The sequence below is a fragment of the Hipposideros armiger genome, unplaced genomic scaffold, assembly GCF_001890085.2.
Source record: "Hipposideros armiger isolate ML-2016 unplaced genomic scaffold, ASM189008v1 scaffold_15, whole genome shotgun sequence".
Taxonomy (NCBI): Eukaryota; Metazoa; Chordata; class Mammalia; order Chiroptera; family Hipposideridae; genus Hipposideros; species Hipposideros armiger.
In genome coordinates, this window is record NW_017731365.1 from 7120172 (window position 1) to 7140774 (window position 20603).

The window sequence follows — 20603 nt, forward strand, 5'->3', positions numbered from 1 at the left end:
ACAAAACCCAATCCCAGCATTGAGCATCTACTATGTACCAGGCACGGCACTGTGTTACACTCTGAGGACATACCTGCCCACATGAGGCCTACTGTCTCATAGAAAACCCAAGCTCTAAGAGAATGCCTCTCTGTGATCTGCCCAAGGACATACATTAGTTGGTGGCAGAGATGGACAAAGATCTGGTGTCCTACTTTTATTTACTTTTTTTTTTTAAGACTGTTTATGGTTTATTGAAAATATTACAGAACAGCAGAAAGGTTCAAACGGCTCCACGTGGTGTTTGGAAATTCACCCCTACGGCAGGCTGAGTGACCTGCAGGTTGGACAGACTGCCAAAGTCTGAGTGTCAGCATTTCCTTAGGGTCAGGATCAACTTCAATGGTCTCCTTATCCAGGGCTGAGACCTCAGGAACAGAATTCTCTCTCCTCTTCCTGCAGCTTGATGGAGATACCTCTCACGGGGCTGCTGTGAATCCACATCAGATGTGTGACAGAGCCTGCTATCCTGTTGCAGAGCTTCTTTCTGGGAATCATGGCGATCTCCTCCCACATGTGCTTGTTGTGTGTTAGTCGTTGCCTAAGCACGTGTAGGACTTCTCCATGATGACTCGGGCCGCCTTCTTCATGGTTTTGGTGCCAACGTGGCCCATCTTGGCGGGTCCCTGGGGAAAGAGCCTGGTGTCCTACTTTTAATGGCAAAGGAATTTGGGCTCTTTTCCATATTCCTTTGCCACTGGCCCTCTGAGCTGTATATTTTCTTTCTGTATTGAAGATAGAATAAGAGAAAATCATCTTCGATTAGTTGGGTTGGGCATATTGGTGAAAATTGTTAGTGGTTAGATTGAACATGATCTACACTTCCTTACCCCTGGGAAAGTATAAAATAGCTCAGTGTTTCCTAAATGTATTCTGGTCAGGTAGCCAGACTTAGAGGAAGTTTCACTGTCTGCATTAAAATTGGAAAAAAAAAAAAAAAGAGGAAGAAAGAAAATGTACGTTTTGACGTAAATTTGCCCACTTTCCTTTCATGAGAGCCACTATCATTTATTCAGAGAATATGTTCTTCTTACTATGTGAGGGGTTAAAATGTCCTTCTGGAAATAATACAGATAATGAATGGTAGTTAGTTCTTTTTAAGAATGTCTTTATCAAAATTAAATATTGACAACTCTGTCAGTCCCCTCCCCGCAAATTTGAAAATTCAAATGACTGGGAATCAGTAAATTAAATATTAGGATAGTTTAAGTTTTCTTTAGGATAGCCTGGTGCTAAACACTGACTAATAAAGACTCTCTTAGGATGATTGGTGAAAGGACTTTGAGACTCAAAAAACAAAAACAAAAAGATCTCGATCTCTCAGCAACATTTAGCTAAATTTATGATCCTTTACCAACTCCCTTTCTTCTGCAGAATTTCTCACTCGATGCTGAGGCATCCTCCTCATTTATATCAATCAATGGTTTCTCTACTCTGCACAGGGTGCTTTAAAAACAAAACAAAACACTGATAATGGGCCCCACCCCCAGAGATTCTTATTTAAGTGTGGCCTCAGGTGGGACTTAAGTGCTAGGCTGGCTCCAAAGTTCCTGAGATGGTTACAACGTGTGGGATGGGAGCCACAGGTATAGGTGGTGTTTCTTTATTAAATAGCTTCTATGTGTCAGGCACTAGGGCAGTTACACAGATGAACAAGCTTGTCTATGCAGTCGAAAAGCTAATTAGGAAACCAGACAAAATGTGACAACCCAGTGTGGTAAGTGCTTTTATTTATTCCGTAATTCAACAAATATTAACAGAGCACTTCACAAGTGCCAGGGCTGGAGTAAAGGTATGCTCAGAGCCCTGTGGTTTACCTGCAAAGACCAGGACAACTTCCCAGAGGAGGCAGCAGTCAGGCAAGGATTTGGAGGAATCCCTCTTCAAGGTCTTCATCAGGTAAGGTAGGGAGGGAGAGGATGGCTGCATGTGCTGGGCTTGGTGGAGTGTGCTGGGTGGGAGAAACTAGAGATGAGATACTAGCTGGGTGTAGAGATGGACAGCCTTAGAAGTAGACTAAGGAGTTCAGACTTGATCTAGAATGCATTTAAAAGACATGAAAGGTTTTTCAGCAGGAATGCAAAGTGGGGTGTGGGTGCAGAATAACCTGTAGTTAAGATAATACAGGCTGTTTGTAACAGACATATCGCTTGGATTTGGTAGCCTACTTAAAACGAATGGTTGGTTTGACCATCCTCTGCCTTCTCTGCCCTTGACTGATGTAACCAGACACTGTGACCTTGTGGGGACACAGTTTCCAGTCAATGAAGAGAGAGGATTCTATGTGGCATTTGCAAAGGGAGTGTAGACCAAAGTTTTTAAAGTGACTAATTCAATGTAATCGAATTCATCATGGGTGAGGCCTGGACAAACCAGTTCAGGGGCTTCTGCTTGCTGCCTCCCTACCCAATTTCCTTCAGCGGGACTTTGCTAGTGTATCTGTGGATGTGCTACCTCTTATCAGGTTGTTTGTCTGACTTGCTCCAGAGCAAGTGAAAACACTCAAAAGATCATGCCCTTCAGGTTCTCTTCAGCTCCTGAAGCTACTCTACATTCCTTTTACTTCTTACTCAGGACTAAGGACAAATAGGTCAGAGTGCCATGGACTCAATCATCCTGGTACTAGGGACTATATAACCTTCTGGCTAAAACACTCCTTTCCAGTTGGGGAAGAAGAGGATTCGGCTAAGGCCAGTGCTTATCAAATTCAGTGACAAGACACTTCAAGTCAAGTCATGGGCTAAAAATGTCGATTTGGGAGGCCCACTCCAGACCTACTGAATCAGGATCTCTGGGGTTAGGCCAAGGAAACTGTGTTTTAAGCATTTATTCCCCAATCATTCTGATGCCAGTGATCCGCGAACGGCACTTGAGCATTTCAACTGTAGTTGACATAGTTCTGGCTCTTGGTGGCCACTGGCAGACGTTTTGGGAGGAGGAGGAGGACTGGTCAGATGAGCCCTTAAATTCATAATTCTTTGGCACAGTCAGCTTGCAAATTTTGCATGATGTTTGGTTTTCAATTCAAGTTACTTCGAGGTTAACTTCTTAATTGAGCTGTTTGGCTCAGCAGAGGACTTGAGATACCACAGATAAGACAGAGGTTTAGGAGTGAGCGTTAAGTATCTCCGGCTGTGTCTTGTTAGCCTTTCTAGTCCCACTTATCTGGAGAGCCAGGATTTCTCAAAGGACAAGCAACCTTAGGGGAGCAACACATTCCCTTTCCTTCCATGCCCCTGTTAGAGAACTTTGTTTATTTAGAAAAGAACCTCAAAACAAAAAACAAACAAACAAACAAAACCAAAAAACCACACACACACACACACACACACACACACACACACACAAGATATTGGATAAAGATATTTCTCTTTTCTGTGTTTGCCAGGTCTCAAGGTTACAGGAACACAAATTTAGGCAAATGAGATCCACTTCTCTCTAAGGTGTGTCTTCAGTTCTTGATGCACTGGAAATCCATGTGGCTAACTCATTAGTGATAACGAGTGTTAGATGCTCATAAATCTCCCACAATTCATTGGCTGAAGACATCTTAAATAGGGACTTTTTGGCTTTTATTGTCTGGTTGCTTCTTTAGCATACTTTAGTTTGAGTGTACAGATTTGGGCTTTTGAAACTTGTTTTTAATTAAGACATGGTTTATTTTTATTGCTTGAGATAAAATGCAGTCTGGGGGACTCAAACCTAAGTTACAAAATAAAGTGCATCTGGGCAGACCATAGGGGAAAAAAGAACATAAAGGCTAAAGTGTCTGCCAGGATTCTTAAGTTTACTTAGTACCTTCTTGGAAAATAAAAACTCCAGCACCTGCATTATAAAAAAAGGCACACCTTATAAATGTCCTTCACTTTGAAATATCTAAATGAACTAGACTGAATTATGAACTAATGGCTTGTAAAAATTCACCTTGAGCCAGCTACTGAAGATACTAAGTAAAAAAGGTAAAGAGAGACTCAGGAAACCCAACCTGCTGTTTGTTTGTTTCATCAGTAATGTAACTCAAATGTAGCCAAGCCGATGGCGGATGGCGGATCTTTCCCTGTGTTTTGTTTCCCTGAGCTGAGCCTGTGAATGCCAAGATTTAATCTAAAGAGGTTTGTGTTTTAAAAACTAACAACTAAGTAATAAAACACCTATAAAGGGGGTTTATAATGGAACTGGTGACAGTTTTGAGTGTAGTATTACAATTCGTCTGCTCCCCCTCTCCCTTTTTCTATCCTTTCATCCAGTTCTGTGCCCTTTGTCTTCTTAGCTCTTTCTCACCTTGCTGCCAAGAAACATATAAGGGCAGCTCACACCCCAAAGGGCAGGCCATCTTTAGAAAGTGAAGTGTGTATTGTGCTCTGCATTTGCCACAGGGCTGTGCCACTTGTTTTGTTTGTCTGAGGTAAGTTGCTCTAACAAAGTACCTACCTAGTTTGTACAGTGGTTTCTAATGGGGAGATGAAGATGCTGCTGTTGCAGTGTCAGTGGCATGAGGATGCTGGAGTCAACCAGAACAGGAAGCCTCGGGCCTCCTCTCCCTGGCACCTTGCATCACCCTGCTATGGCCCAAGATCGCCGTGACTCCAGGGACAGACTTCGGTCAACAGGTGGTTTTCCACCCAGGCCACCATGCCTGAAAACTTGGTTCTTTCACAAAGCCATAGGTTCTTCCCCCTCTCAAAGCAATGGCGCCTGGGAAAGGAAACTTCTTACTCAAACTCTGTAGGAGCCATTTCTCTAGCCTCTTTTCCCTATTTTCTGAAGTGGCCTCTCCCTGCATCCCATCCATCTCCGGGAAGAACTCTTCAGAGTCCGGAGGGCGCTGGGAGGCATGTGGGCAGCGTCAGAGTGGCCTCGCCTGGGCGGCCAGAGGAGCCCCACGCCTCCCTCATGTGGGCCTCAGGAACTCGGGGGGCCCAGGGGAAGCCTGGAAAACCGAACTTCGCCACCAGCCTTCCTTCGAGTGCTGGCTAGAGGAGAGGGAGGAAGGGCCCCCCAGCGGTCTTCCCCTGACTCCCCCCGCCTCTTAGCACCTCTGCTATTCGGCTGCACCGCCCGAGCAAACACCCAGAACGCAGCTCAGCTCTCCAGCGCCTCGTAGGCCGGGGGAGAGCATCCTGAGGGGCTGCTTCCCCCGTCAGCCCGCGTCTGACATCCCCACTGCCACCTAAGGATGCCGCCGCGGTGCCCTGTCCGCAGTCGCTGAATGTCACTGCTCCCTCTTCCTCTTGATCAGGGTAGACACAGCTCCCGAGACATTCCCCCACCCCAAAACTGCCGCGATTGCCCAAGGGTGCAAGGCTCGGGCGGAGGACGAAGTTTGGGGCCCACAGCGGCGGGAGGGGGGCGAGTTGGCGAGGACCGCACCTCTCAGTCCCAGCCCGGCGGGCACACTCCCCGCCTTAAACGGCCCAGGCGTCCCCATCCTCCCGCGGACACCGGCATCCCCGCCCTCCCCAGAGGGCGGCGAGCGGAGCCCCCCAGGGCGGAGGCAGGTACCCCCGGGGCGGGGACTGGGGCGGGCGGGGTCCAGGCTGCGCCCCCGGCCGGGCCAGGCGGGCTAGCTGGCGGCGCGGGGGGAGCGGGGCTGGGCGGCGCTGCCTCGGGCTCTGTGCGCTGCAGCCCGGAGCCGAGGAGGAGGAGGCGGAGGAGGAGAAGGAGGCGGCGGCGGTGGGTCCCGGGCGGGGGGAGCGCGGCGCTGCGGACCCGGGCGGCTGGCAAAGGACGAGGCGGAGGCTGAGGAAGGCAGCGGGGAGACCCAGGCTGCAGCAACAAAGGGCAGCAAGCGATTGGCCGGGCTGCAGGCGAGGTTAGCCGGGGACCGGGGTGGCTGGAGGCAGCGGCGAACGGTGCACGTGCTTGCAGACACGGGCGAGTGTTGAGCTGGGGGGTGCACGCCCGGCGAGTAGGGGCTTGCTCCCCCTCGGCATGGGATGGCAAGGAGGCTGCAGTGACATCGTTCTGACTGCACCCAGCCTGGGGCTTGCAGGGTAGGGGGGGTGTGGGGGGTAAGGATGCGAGCCAGGGGGCGGGCGAGTAGTCGCCCGGGACGGGACGCGAGAGGGTGGAGGAGGGGGCGGGATGGAACGCTCCGGGCGGCGCGCCCGTCCGCCCGCTCCGACGCCGGAGCTGGCGACTGAGAACCTCGAATTTTAACTTCGCGTGCCCGCCCGCGCGCGCCCGCCCGCGCCCACCCCTAAATCCTGCGGCCGCCGCCAGCGATCAGCTCTCACACAAACTTTAGCTGCGGGCTAGAGGGTTTGGGGTTGAGTGGGGGAGGGGAGAGGGAGAAGGCCCTCTGATTGGCATTGTCTGCAGCCAATAAGACCAGGCGCTTCTGCGGCGAGTAGACCCAATCCATTTATAGAGGTAGAGGGGGGCGGGTAGGTGGAAGTAGAGGTGGCGCGGTGTCTGGGAGAGAAAAAAAGCTGGACCAATAAGCACCCAGAAGAGGCGGGCCCAGCGGTCTGTTGATTGGTACTGGCAGTGGACCCACCCCTGGGGTGGTGCCGGAGGGGGGATGCTGGGTCGAGGGGTGTGTCTTTGCGGAGGCGAGATGACCGGCAGGAACCTGCCCCAATGGGCTGCAGAGTGGTTAGTGTGTGGGTGACGGACAAACCCGCAGGCCAACGGGTGGCCCTAAGTGTCTGCGGTCTTGTCCAATGGAGCAGCGCCGGGGCGGGGCCGCGGCTCGGGTTTAATGAGACTCCATTGGGCTGTAATCAGTGTCATGTCGGATTCATGTCAACGACAACAACAGGGGGACACAAAATGGCGGCGGCTTAGCTCCTACCCCTGGCGGCGGCGGCAGCGGTGGCGGAGGCGACGGCACCTCCTCCAGGCGGCAGCCGCAGCTTGTTTCTCAGGCAGCGGCAGCGCCCCCGGCAGGCACGGTGGCGGTGGCGCGCGGCCAGGTCTGTCACCCACTCCGCGCGTTCCCAGGGGGAGGAGACTGAGCGGTAGGGGGCGGAAGAGGGGGGGGATCGGGGGCTGTGATGCCCCTCCCACAGGCCTCTGCGCGAGGGTCACCGCGGGGCCGCTTGGGGTCAGGTTGCCCCTGAGCGTAACGGTAGGGGGCGGGGGAAAGGGGAGGGAGGGACAGGCCCCGCCCCTCGGCAGGGCCTCCAGGGCAAGGGGCGGGGCTCGAGGGTAGAGGGGGCGGGGCGATATTAGAATGGGGGTGGAACTCGAGTGGTCGGAAGGCGGGGGCTTGGAGGGGTTTTCTGAGTGGGAGTGACCTGGTTGGAACGGTTGGGGGCCAGCCAGTTTCTGGAAAGCACTGGTGAGGGGGTGGGTAGGAGGGGAAACTGGAGGTGTGCAAGCAGGTGCAGAAGGGAGAGTACAGAGAGGTGCAATATTGGAAATGTGGAAGGGGAACGAGGGATATATGAGGGCAGATGGAATGATGTGGAAGGGTGAGATTGCAGCTATCTGGGGTAGAGTAGGAGTGCGTTTGGGTATGGTGGATAAGGAGTAGAGTTGGGAAGGCAGTATAGAGTAGGTGTTGGATTGGGAGAAGTATGGGGGGGAATGTGAAGAGCAGGTACAGCTGCTGTGGTGGGAAGGGAGTTTTGGAATGAATTGGCATGTTGGAATAGAAATGTGTGCTAGCTTTGGGGTATATGAAGCATTAAAATAACATGGAAGGATGGGATGGGTATGCTTGGGAGAGTCTCTGAAAGGTGATAAGACAGCAGAGCAGACATAAATGTGAAGGGAGCCTACTTAGAACTTGTAAAATATATCTGTGGCAGAAAATCTCATGGGGCCAGCGGATTCAGGAGGGTGGGAGGAGGCAGCAGGTTTGAAGAAAGATGGGTGGAGCTGGGCAGTAGGTCTGGGTGAATATGATTCGGTGGACTGCACTAGGAGTGAGGATGGGGCAAAGAAAGGTGTTAGTTTGGGAGACAGGGTTGTTGGATAGGCTGGATTTCTTGGGTGAAACTTGAGCTGGAGTCTTGAAGGTGGGGCAGGAGATGGGTAGCAGGGTGTCTGCCTCAGGAAGACTTTGGTATGGGCAGAGTGCAGAGTGATGGGAGACCAGGGGCAAAAGTAGAGGATTAGATTACAAATGCCCCATGAAGTTTAAGCCCTGCAATGAGAAAAGGGTATTGGGATATGCTAATGAAACCAATGAACCAAGTATGTTTGGGGTGGAGGTACCAGGGAATTCCAGGTAAAGAGTATGTAAGACTCTTCCTTATGGACAGGAGGTAGAAGTAGCAAATGGAATTTGTTATGTTGTGACAGAATTCTGTGGTGCTCAGAGGTGTGTGGTTTTTTTGTTTTTTTTGTTTTTTTTGGTATGATTGAGTAAAGCACATTCTTGCTGTGTTACCCTATATTTTCTTAGATAGCCCTGAAACAATACACTCCACTTTTTTGCTATTCATAAATTCTTCACACATGTATCAAAATGGATTGGGACAGTCTTTTTTTTTTTTTTAATGCTTTTAAGAAGGAAAGATGAACACTGCATGTTTCGGTAAAGGATAAGATTATTACCTGCGAATTTCTACTTAGGGTTGAAGGTTGGGGAAGTGAAGTGATGGTTAAAAGAAAGAAAAGAAAAGATAGAGACAGAGAAAGGTTTTAACATTAAAAGAGGAACTTATGGGAATGACTGGCTGGTGGTGATGTCGTGGTCGGTAGAAGTTTTGCCTACCAGCCATTCCCAGGCCTCTGAAAGTGGATGTTGTGTCATTGCCACTATACCATGTTTCTCTCACGCACTGCTTGTGAAGGTCAGGTGGAAACTGTCAGATGTAATGTGAATGAAAGGTAAAACAGGGTGCATATTGGAAGGCAGTTGAGGAAGTTTGATAAGTAATTTTAATATACTTCAGAAACTTCCATGGACTTTCATGTACCAGTTAAAAGAAGACCGAACTAACTGATCTGACTTTGTTAAGTGCTAGGATTCCTAACAGGTGACTTTTCAGTCTCTTAGATCTACAAAGTGCCTTCAGTTTTCCTGTATACAGATGCCTGCATTTGTATAAAGTCAGAGAAAAGGAAGTTGTTTTATGAATGTAGGGATGTGTGAGCTGTTTTTGTGATCAGCCTTTGATTGCAGAATGATAAATGATACATGGATGGGAGAAGTGTGATGAAGGGCTATTTCTTCCCCAAAATGCTTTAGTTTGCATTTCCGAAGCACTTTTAAGCACCTTTTTATAGACCGCCCAGAGTCTTCCACGATTTTTGTATTATCCATTCCACTGTTGCTAGATGTTTGAGTTGTTTCCGGTTTGGAGAAATTGGGAACAAAGCTGCCATGAGTGTTCCCCTGGTCGTCATCTGGTGCACATGTGTACAGGTTTCTCGAAGGTGTACACACAGGAATGGAATTGCTTGTTCATAGGCAGAATGATCGTTTATCTTGGTTTATGCCTGCTGCCCTAGTGTATTTATTCATAAAACATGCTTAATTCTTGAAAGTATCTGGATTTGGATGATGAGTTGTATGGTCTCCCTAGTCACGGGTTGATGCTTGTCACCAGCTTTACTAGCTACTAGTCAAACTTTTCCAAAGTGTTGTACCAGGCTCCACTCCCACTGGTGGTATATGAGAGTTCTCATTGGCTCTCCTCCCCAACTCTGCCTTGGTTAGCTTTTCAAATTAGCCCATCTGGTAAACTTTGCATCTACCTGATTAGTAACCAGATTGAATAGCTTTTCATATATTTGTTGGCTATTTGGATTTCATGATTTGCAAAAGTTCCTGTTCAAGTCTGCCTATTTTGTTTTTTCAATTGGGCCTTGTGTCTTTTATTGCTTTTTGGGAGTTATTTACTCTGGAATCAAAATCCTTTGTCATCTGTGTATGTTGCAAATAAATGCCTTCATCCATTCTGTGGTTTGCCTTGTCACTCTCTTTATGGCGTCTTTAAATGAACACAAGTTCTTAATTTTAATGGAGTCAAATTTATTGTTTTTTTCTTTATGGTTCGTGCTTTTTGTGTCCTGTTTTAAGACTCTTTTCCTACCCACAGGTCAAGTATTGTAGATATTCTCCTTTGCTGTTTTATCCTTCAAAAGCTTATTGACCTTAAAAGAAGAATGATTATGAGTAAAATACACCCTTCTTGACCCCATTCTCACCATTACAAATATATTTTTGTTTTTGTTCACTTTGTGCTGTTCTCTGTCTTGAATTTTTACTCCTCTGCAACTGTAACTAAGAGCCAGGTGCTCACTTCTGTCTCTTAGGAGAAAATGGTCATATAGACAGAAGCTCAGCCAGATTAGATTTTACAGGTCTCCAGCTGACTGTATTGCCTTTTTTCCTTTTATGAGCTAGCCTTTTATTTGTGTTCCTGTTATGTGTCTGCCACCATTCTTGGTTCTTTCATATTTGTTATCTCAATTATTCCTCTTTACGGTTCTGTAAAACGGGGATGTATTCTCATTTTTACAGATGAGAAAACTGAGACATTGATTAAGTAATATGTCCAACATCCCACAGTGTAGGTAGCTAGCAAAGTGCAAACTTGATTCCTGAACTCTAGATATCGCTGATCATAACACACACCTCCTGTTGGATAATATCCAAAATCAATGAGAATAATTTTCTTACTTTTAATATAACATGTCCTAATTAAAGCACACAGAGATAATTATTGTGAAACTGGATAAAATTATTGACCTCTCTGTATAAAAAATTAAATTTAAAGTAGGTAAAGTAGTAGACAGTGGACCTAAAGGGTCCTTGGATGGGTGGTGGAGGTTCTGAAAGCCCTTGAAATTGGATGTAAATGTCTGTATGTACATGTGTTCATTTTTTAAAATAGATCTATATTTTTTTGAGATTCTCAAAGGAGAACCCTAATTTATTTTCAGGCTATACTGGATATCCTGTTTGAAGACATCTGTGATAAAGTTAAATGATCTGTGTTTTCAAGATAATATTTTACAAGTTAAGATGTCAGATTTTTTCTTTATACATTGTTCTCAGTCTTGGTCATAAAAACCCGGCTGAAGCTAATTTGTAATTATGAAGAAATCTAGGATTGAAGAGAAATTTTTTAAGGCTAAAAAAAAAAAAGACACTCTAAATTTAGTTGATTATTTTCTAAGTGAAAGTGCTTAGTTATAATATCATCATTATAATCAGTGTATCCAGGCTCCAAAGGCCTGATGACTGCCAATGACTTTTCATCTTGTCTCTGAAATCCTCTGTTTTACAAGGGATCAAATTTCCTGTGAGGTTCCTAACGGTGTGATTAAAGTTTAGAGACTGAAACTATTGAGCACTTAAATGCAGGGATGACTGTGTAAACCTAATTCATGGGCTTCACCAAGAGATTTGGGACATGTCTCTACTATAATTTATGATGATGATATTGAAACTAATCTTTGCTAGGGATTATGGAAGCCATAATAGTTTATTGATGGTTCAGTTATTGTTTGTTGAAGCAGATTTACACAATTATAGTTTAATGACATAACAAGGATATTGTTAACTCGGAGAGCATGACATGAAAAATTAAACTTCCAATTAATATAATATGTATTAGTTGAAATGATAATTTTCACGGTGATTTAGCCTCTTAGAAATCCTTGGAAAACATTATTAGCTTATGAATTGAAGACTGTTAATTAGTAGTGGGAAAGAACTTGGTATTATTCTAAAAAAGAACTCAGCTAACATTTATTGAGTGCCTGCTCTGGGCTTGCTGCTGAGTTAGACTCGTAAATATAAGTTGAACCAGACTAATATTTGGAGAGATGAAATACTGGTTGCTTTTGTTTGTTATTTCAGTCATCCTTCCCTCCAACCTTTACTGGATGGTTACTATTGCCGGAGTGATTCAAACATTCCACAGATTTGTGCATGTGTGCGTGCGCGTGCCCGCCACTATGCTTTATTGTGTCGCTACTCGTGCAGTGGCTTCCTGTTATTTCATCTATCATGTTCACGTGCCTCAGCCTAGCTTTGGTCACAGCCAACTTTATTTTTTATTCTCCTCAATACATACCCTCTCTAGGCATGCACATGGACTTGGTGTCCCTTTTGTGTGACAGCTCATTCTTAGCTTCTGTGCCTTCTAGATTTCCTTCATTCATTCACTGATGCGTTCATTTAACAAACAGGCATCAAACCCCTCTTATGTTCAAATTGTGGTCCTGGGAAATCTTGGGGGCATACAAAGATGAATCAGCTATGAATCCTGTTTCAAGAATTTCACAGCCTATTAAGGGAGATGAGGTCAGTACACAAATAAGCGTAACAAGCGTAATACAAAGTGGGAAGTGAGAGCCAAAATAGGAGGAAAGCTAAAAGCTTCCTGTAAGATGAAGGGTGGTAGGGCTTCTAAGAAGGTGTCGTCTCTATTGGGTCATGAAGGATTTGAATTTGGGTGGAGAGACTGGGCAGTGATTCAAGTTTTACCTTCTTTCAAGGTCTCATCCATCCAAAGGGTATTCTGCCCATCCTCACCCAGCAACGTGTAGTCACGGTTGTTTCCAGACTTCTTTCGTTTCTTTGAAGTGAAATCTCATGGAGAAGCCTACTTTCTGTAGACCGGTTGAGGTGGAGGTGCTTTATTTGGTATAAGGGGTGATGGTGGGCCTAGTGTTTGACTCCTAAGAGGCACCTGTAGATAATGCCCGAGGCACTTTCTTACAAGAGATCCAGGGGGCCTAGTTTGAAAACCAGTGGAGAGACAGGAAAAGTTTAGGTTTTAACATCTGAATTAAAGTCCTTCGTGACTCAGTGGTCTGAGGTCTTGACCAAGTCAGGTCTCAGTTTTCTTTTTTGCAAAGTGGAATAAGAATGCTATCTTACAGGGCTTTAAGGTTTACCGATAATCCGTGTAAAGTGCCTGGCTCACAGTAGTTGTCAGAAAATGGTTGGTATTATTACTGTTCAGTGCTTTGTTTCTTAAAAAAAATTTACCGAGGCAAAATTCATATAACATAAAACTAATAACCATTTTAAAGTGAACATTTCAGTGACATTTAGTACATTCACAGTGTTGTGTGACCACCACTTCTACCTAGTTCCAAAACCATTTCATCAACCCAAAATACTCCCCCCCCCCACACACACACACAGGCACTACCAGTCCGTGTTCTATTTATGGATTTATCTATTCTGGGTGTATCATATACATAGAATTATACATGTAACCTTTTATGTCTGGCTTCTTTCACAACATGTTTTTGTGGGTCACCCACATTGTAGCATGTATCAGTACTTCATTCCTTTTTGTGACTGAATAGTATTCTGGTGTATGGGGATATAGACCACATTTTGTTAGTCTGTTTATCTGTTGGTGGACATTTGGGCTCTTTCCACTTGTTGGCTCTTGCGAATAGTGCTATCATGAATATGTGTACATGTACTTATTTGAGTACATGTTTTCAGTTCTTTGGAGTATATACCTAGAAATGGAATTGCGGGGTCATGTGGTAGTTTATGTTGAAGTTTTTGAGGAGCCACCAAATAGTGTCTAACTGCATCTTATCCTCATAGCACCTCCCATAGGGCTGCACACCCAGACAACATCTCGCTAAAAATTTGTTGGTTCTTTGATTAGTATTTATAACCTCACCTCCCAATTCACATGTGTTGGGCCTCGAGCATTGATTTTAGGGGAAATAATTGGGTTGTTGGAAAAGTCAGGATGCATTTTTGCAATGAAAAAATTAGAAAAAAAGTCATGACTTTTCCGACAACCCAATAGATGCATCCAGGACTTGCAAGTTAACCAATATCACCATCTGGATGATGGTTGATGTTGTCAGACAGAGTTATTTGTTAACCGAGGACACTATTTTGAGCAACTGTGCCAGTAGTCTGTGCTGGGTGGTTAGAGAAGGAAAGGAGTTGATGTCCTTTCCCTTAAGCAGTGTACGTTCAGTTTCAGAAGATACTGTTAGGATTTGTGGATCCTCACCCAGTTACATAACAGGCTGTGAAAATATCCAGGAGCATATAAAAGTGAGAGAGCTAAAAATAACTGTTAGCAAGTAAAACTGGAGATGACAAAAGAGTAAACTCTATTATTAATCTTTATTTTTTCTACCATTGTTTTTGGCTCATCCATAATCTCATGACTCGAGTGTTATGACATTGATTTTGAAACAACACATAGCTTTAGTAAAAGCTTGGAGGAAGCTTCACATACTATTTATGATCCAGGATATTTTGACTTTTCTTATGCTGACATGAATATTTCTGAATAGTGTTGATATTTATGTAATACTAATGAAGCCAAAAGCTCAGCGTCGGACTAAGCATTTCTCTAGATCTGTTTAGAATGGTTTGTAATGAATGATGTAAATAGCGTTTTATTATAAGGCTGTATGATACAACCATATAATTTACTGATATTTTGTAGTTAAAAATAAAATGATTCAAAACTTCAGAAAATAGAATAATTTAATTTGATGTAGTCCCCAGAATTAATTTGGAATGATTGACTCTCTTTTTGATAGCCTTTTAGTCCAACTTTCAAGTTTTTATAGAAAAAAAATGAGAAAGAGAATAATGATTTTTAGGGTTGAGCTGATAGAATGTCATATCTATATATGAAACAAATCCTGGTGCTCTGAAAAAGAGAAGTTGTGTGGGTAATTCCGAGTCAGGGGGGAAAAAGGCATTTCTATTTGGCTTTTGAATGAATTATGTTTTTTTTTTCCTGTAGATTTGTCTTTCTAGTTAGATACTGCTTAGACTAAAATCAAATTGGTTTTCAATCTATTCTCTTAGCATATCCCAATTTACAATGGGGCCAGTGGGATATCAGAAACAAACCAGCCTAAGATTAAACAATTTGCAGCGGATAATATACAAAGTGGATAATATACATATGTTTAGTTGAGAATTGGCTACTGATAAGAGACCTCTGATTTTGTTCCTCTCCTATCTGTGTGTGTGTTAAAAAAAACACTGATTCTGCTTGTAGCAAAGAGCTGCTGAGTTACATCTGCTTCTGCCTAATTAACTCTGTTGGTTGGTGTCAGATGAGAGCTAATTTTGAGATTAAATTGAGGAGTGGGGTGTAGTCTGGGGCTGGGGGAGGGGAAAGAAGGATCTAAGGTCGCTTGGTTGTTTTGTATAAGCTCAACATGCAGTTATTCACAGGGTTGTTTTAAATTTATTTATTTTTGCCTCTGAAGTAAAGATGACACATGACTTGTGTCAACACATACTTACTGTTGTGGAAACTGGTACATCCTTTTCTTAGGTGCAGTTATTGGTCATATCTTGATGGTCCAATCAGTACCTAGATGCCAGGTGACCTTTGGGACAAATATTGAATGTTGCCTGGGAAAGTTAATACTGACTTTTAAACAATGTTCGATTCTCCCCCCCCCCCCCCCCCCCGACAAAATGTTATACTTATCTGGCTATTTGAGTAATAGCTGGATTTTTTTTTTTTCATGATGAGATTCTTTCTTAGGCTCTATCACAAACCTGAATTTTAACATTTGGAGAACAGGTCTGGCCTTAAAGAAGAGCACATTTTACCTCTTTAGTCACTTGCACTGGGGCTTCATTTCCTGTCCCGATTTCCATGTTCTTAAATACTCTTTAGGGGTATGAAAAAGTGAGTGTATCAGCGGATGCAGTGTGCTAATAACTCATTGCAGCCCTGTGTATCAAGTAGTGGAGAGCCATAGGTGGTTGCTGAATTAAAGGGATGTCCTCATGCCCACATTAACATTTATTTATTTATTTTTTTCTTTTGGCAGATTTGCCTGAAGATCTGGACAATCTTCTATTTTTTCATGGACTGTTAAAACATTTGGCGTTCCAATTCTGGTATTTTTCCTTATTTTATTATATTCTTAAGATATAAAATGTCTGTCTGTCTTCCTGAAATGTGTTATAGATATGAACGATTCTTTTGATTGTGGGTAAGGATTGTGGTAACTGCTTGTCATGAAGGTATATTTTGAGTATTTATTAGTTATGAAATGCGTTTTGTTTTAATGTATGTTCATTTGCTTGTGTAACCGAGATGCCTGAAAGCAACTTTGCAATATAGGATACTTTTCTGTGACTTCTTTTCCTGCTTCTTACAGTTGTATTTTGTGCAATCAAATTAAATTAGTTGATTCATCCTGAATAAATGGTGAAAGATGAAATAATTACTTGGACACAGTGAAATGTCTTCTAGTGAAATTTTAGTCCCAAACCATTTTACTTTGGAAAGATCAGCTTCCTGTTCTAAACTTTGTAACACAGAATGATTCCTGTACTCTTATCGTGAAAGTGGTTGCACTATGAAAGCCAATGATTTCATTCCTAAACACACCATGTTCCAAGTCTAACATTTTTGTCAATGATTTATATAATGACACAGAGGGAAGTGCTTATTGGATTTGCAGATGACAGATGACAGAATCAAAATTCAAAACAATCTTTAATAGGTTGGAAGATAGACTCAAGCCAACGAAATGAACTTGAACTGTAATAAAATTTAAATCCCAGCATTTAAACTTGCACAAGGAAGGGAATGGAAAGATTTGGCTTGACAGCCTTTTTGAAAGCAGACCTGGGGTTTTTAGCTGGACGGCATGCTTAGTATGAGCCAGTTGTGTGGCAGTGCTGTTAAGAAAGTTCACATAGCCTTGGGTTGCTTTTGTAATTGGATAATTCCTGAGCTGCCAGACTTAAGATGGGCATTAGCCGCTAGTGAGCAACCAAAAGAAGGAGGTGCTTGGAAACCATGTGACATATGGAGTGATAAGGAGCTGAGAGATGAGTGGTCTGACGTGGGCTGGAGGTAGATGAGGTTTGACTATAGTGGTTTTCCAAAGATACTTGTTTTCCAATAGTCAAAGGCCCGTCATTAAAGAATTAATAAGAATTCCTTGAGATTGTTCCATGGGAACTAGGACTAGAGGGTAGAAGTTATGGGAAGGCAGAATTTGGCTCCTACAAGCAAGAACTATATTATAATTAGAGCTGTCCAGCAGTGGAGCGAGCTACCTCAAAAAGTGACAAACTCTCACTCGCTGGGAGTATTTTGAGATTTTTTTGGCCCATCTGTAAGAATATTGAACAAGGCATCTTTTACTGGATAACTAGAGGTTGGACCAGATGAACTCTAAGGTCCTTTCAGCCCCAAGTTTCTGATTCTGAGGGGAAAGAAATGGAGTGAACCTGTAGTTTACTGATCGCAAGGAGCACAGTCCTTTCTAAACTGCCTCTTTCAAGCTGACTGAACAAGTATCGTTCAATGGCTCAGTTATTTTTTAGCAATAGAATCTTTGTGAGCAAATGCCATATTCTTCAGGGTATCTGGCTGAAGTGTTGAGAAAAACTATTTTCCTTTTTTAAGGTACATTAAATCTGAATAGCCAGAGATAACTTTAATTTTGTATTTTATGAGACTTTTTCAGAATATGTAGACATCACATTTGCTGGAAGTGATGGCTGTATATTGAATATCAGATACTGTGTTCACTTAATTCTCTCAATAGCCCTGTGAGGGATAGATGATTTATTATTGCCCTCCTTCCAGGCCAGGGCACCTTCTCCTGGTGCTCTTTGCAGGTGCACTCAAACCCAGATTAGAGATCCGGGGTGGTTTTTATGTACACGGGAGGCTCTCAGCACAACACCACTGTCTGCCTGGAATCAGATTTGAATGAACCTTTCTTGTATTAAGCAGTTTCATGAGCTAACTAGGTACTAAGATACCTAGAATGCTACATTATTTAAAAGGTGAAGGGTTATGTTACTATATTAGTTTCCATTTTCCAACCTGGTGGTTAGAGAGTCACAGACCCTTTTCAAAAGGATGGGAAGATATGATTCTGTTGAAGTGGCTAGATGGGAAATTTTCTTATGAGTGAGATTTGAGAAATACAGTATCTAGCTGAAATAGAAGAATCAGGATTGTTGCTTTTTTTTGTTTTAAGATTTCTTAAATGAAGTTTAATGTACTTCCATCAGATTTTTTGTATCATAGACTATTTCTTTGATGTTGTTTTTATGTTTATGATAGACATAGATCTTGAACCACCTTCATGTAATTTTATTAATTTCAATAAAGTTTAACCATTAAATATATAACTTATATGTGATCTCTTAAATGCCCCATAAGTGACTTGATATAAAAAGTGGAAAATCCTAAAAAAAATTTCTTTCTCAGACTAAGACCCAATTTCTGATTGGAAAATATAGTCACTGTGGCTTTGTTACATAATACCTTCCTGTCATTACTTCTGGGGTCATTTTGCATCAGAAAAAAAAAATATTAAACGAGCCTTTTTGTTTATTTTTAGAAGCTCTGTTATTAAGAGCCTTTCTCTCTATTTATCCTTTAAGGTCTTGATTTCCTTGTTCAAGATGTTCTTCACCCGACTGCAGTCTTTCCTGTTGGTGAAATAAGACAACTGTCAACATTGCCTGTTTGTCCTTTTTTTAATCTCTTAAGGATGGATGTTTGTAAGATGTTGCTTAGTATGGTCCGGAATACTCTTCCCATTTGTTGAATTGCAAGTGACTTTTGAATGTGCAAGTTCTGTTAAATACAAGGAGAACCTCTATGGGTAACTTCTGTATTGAAGAAGTCATTTGTCAACCATGGTAAAACTTGCAAACCCACTTTATACAGAGTGGATTCTTGAAGCTATACAGAAAATAAAAAAGCAAAAGCAAAGGCCCTCCGAAGAGAGAATCTGCCATGCTGTCAGCACTTCCCATGGGTTGGATAAGAAGACAGTCTCTGAGCAGCTGGAACTCAGTGTTCAGGATGGCTCAGTTCTCAAAGTCACCAACAAAGGCCTTGCCTCCTATAAGGACCCAGATAACCCTGGGCGCTTTTCATCAGTCAAACCAGGCACTTTTCCTAAGTCAACCAAGGGGTCTAGAGGAACATGCAATGATCTCCGCAATGTGGATTGGAATAAACTTTTAAGGAGGGCAATTGAAGGACTTGAGGAGCCAAATGGCTCCTCCCTGAAGAACATAGAGAAGTATCTCAGAAGTCAAGGTGATCTCACAAGCACCACCAACAACCCAGCCTTTCAGCAGCGGCTGCGGCTGGGGGCCAAGCGTGCAGTGAACAATGGGAGGTTACTGAAGGACGGGCCGCAGTACAGGGTTAACTATGGAAGCTCAGATGGCAAAGGGGCTCCCAAATACCCCAGTGCGTTCCCATCCTCGCTCCCACCTGTCAGCCTTCTCCCTCATGAAAAAGATCAGGTAAGTGAAGAGAGCCTGCATTCTAAATACTGCCCATTTGACTTGTACAGTTGAAGTTCAATTTTGTACTGCCAGAAGTTCTGAGGGAAGTTTGATAACATCAAACGTTTGCCTTAGAGAGCAGGCTTTCATATTTTAAAATGTATATATTGACATATATAAAGGGTTCTATATTGTTTTACAATGTATGGAGGGCTTCCTCATTGTTTGACTTAAGAATTTAATGTGATGATTATGCGATTTGTTTTTTAAACTCTAATTATTAAACGGTGAGTGCTTGAAGGGACCAGGATAGATAACTTGAATCCCCCTTCCTCAAGGCAGGAGCATATAGTATATATTTTAAAAATTCTAAGAAGGGCTGGCCGAGTGGCTCAGTTGGTTAAGAGCTCGCTCAAGAGTGTGAGCTCTGAGCAACAACAGTTTGAGTCCCGTCCTGAGCTAAGCATCTGCTGAGCTGCCAACAGGTGGCAGGATGGCTCAGCTAAAAAAAAAAAAAAAAAAAAAAAATCTAAGGAAAGCTACGACTGTATGTTTTTCTCTCTTTTTATTATTTATTATTTTTAATTTGCAGCTTTTTGAGGCATAATTGATACTTTTTTTCTCTTTATTATTTTCAGAGAAGAAGAATTTATAGACTAATTATTTTAATACTGTAATTGTTTTCATATGTGACCTAAATCCTGACTGTTTCAATTTGAAGTCATTATTGTCTACTTTTCAGTGGGTGAAGCGAATGTTTATTTTGTCTCTTCTCTTACACTTTTTGGTTTCTCTGGGCCTTCTGTTATTGCTGTAGTGTTTAACCATATATAGCAGATTTCTCCTTAAGTTACTGCTCCAATTTTAAGTCTTTGGTTGCGTAGTATTTCCCTTTGTTTTGTTTTGAAGCTATTGAAATTACTGCCCCAACTAAAATCAAAGTAGAGTAAAGCAAATTGTTTGTAATAATCCAAGCCCTCCTGTTGCGGGTTGAGGGTGGGGGGTGGGGGGCTTTGTGGTTTGCCCTTTGGGCCGGTGGATACATTGATACAAGTTAAAGTTAAATCTTGTAAACCATTACCCATTGTTGATAGAAAGGGTAGTTGGACTGTTAACTACATTTTTAGAAGTGATGGAAACACAGTGTTAGGAACAGTTGTGCTTCTTCCTGATGGTGTGTTTTTCCTCTTTGGATACTGCCAACCCTTACGATGGACTCTGCTTCTCTCAGTGCTTTAAGCTGATAGGGACCCAGCTCTATGGGCTAATATGAACCCTAGCATTTCTATTGTATTTTTCTTTTATTAGTTTTTCTGGACATTTATCTTTTGGTGATATTTGCATTTGTGTAACCAACCTCAATTCTTTGTGAGAAAGAAGTAAGTAAACCTATGAAATTGTCTTTTTA

The 20603-nt window shown here is 43.1% G+C and overlaps 1 protein-coding gene and 1 pseudogene across 5 annotated transcripts in view; one reads left to right on the forward strand and one right to left on the reverse strand.

Moving 5' to 3' along the window:
* Positions 1 to 262: 262 nt before the first annotated feature.
* On the reverse strand, positions 263 to 754 carry LOC109371942 (40S ribosomal protein S17 pseudogene; annotated as a pseudogene).
* Positions 755 to 5515: 4761 nt separating this feature from the next.
* Positions 5516 to 20603, forward strand: part of KAT6B (lysine acetyltransferase 6B) — a 190097-nt gene continuing 175009 nt past the window's right edge. For 3 of the 5 annotated variants that reach the window (XM_019626081.1, XM_019626103.1, XM_019626113.1), the window contains exons 1-3: positions 6580 to 6956; positions 15748 to 15817; positions 18335 to 19213. In XM_019626081.1, coding sequence (XP_019481626.1) covers positions 18593 to 19213 — 621 coding nt within the window. In that variant the 5' untranslated portion in view covers positions 6580 to 6956; positions 15748 to 15817; positions 18335 to 18592. Of the gene's footprint in view, positions 5538 to 5733; positions 5852 to 6579; positions 6957 to 15747; positions 15818 to 18334; positions 19214 to 20603 lie in introns of those variants that run through there. The other 2 variants (XM_019626100.1, XM_019626090.1) reach the window with 2 other exon arrangements.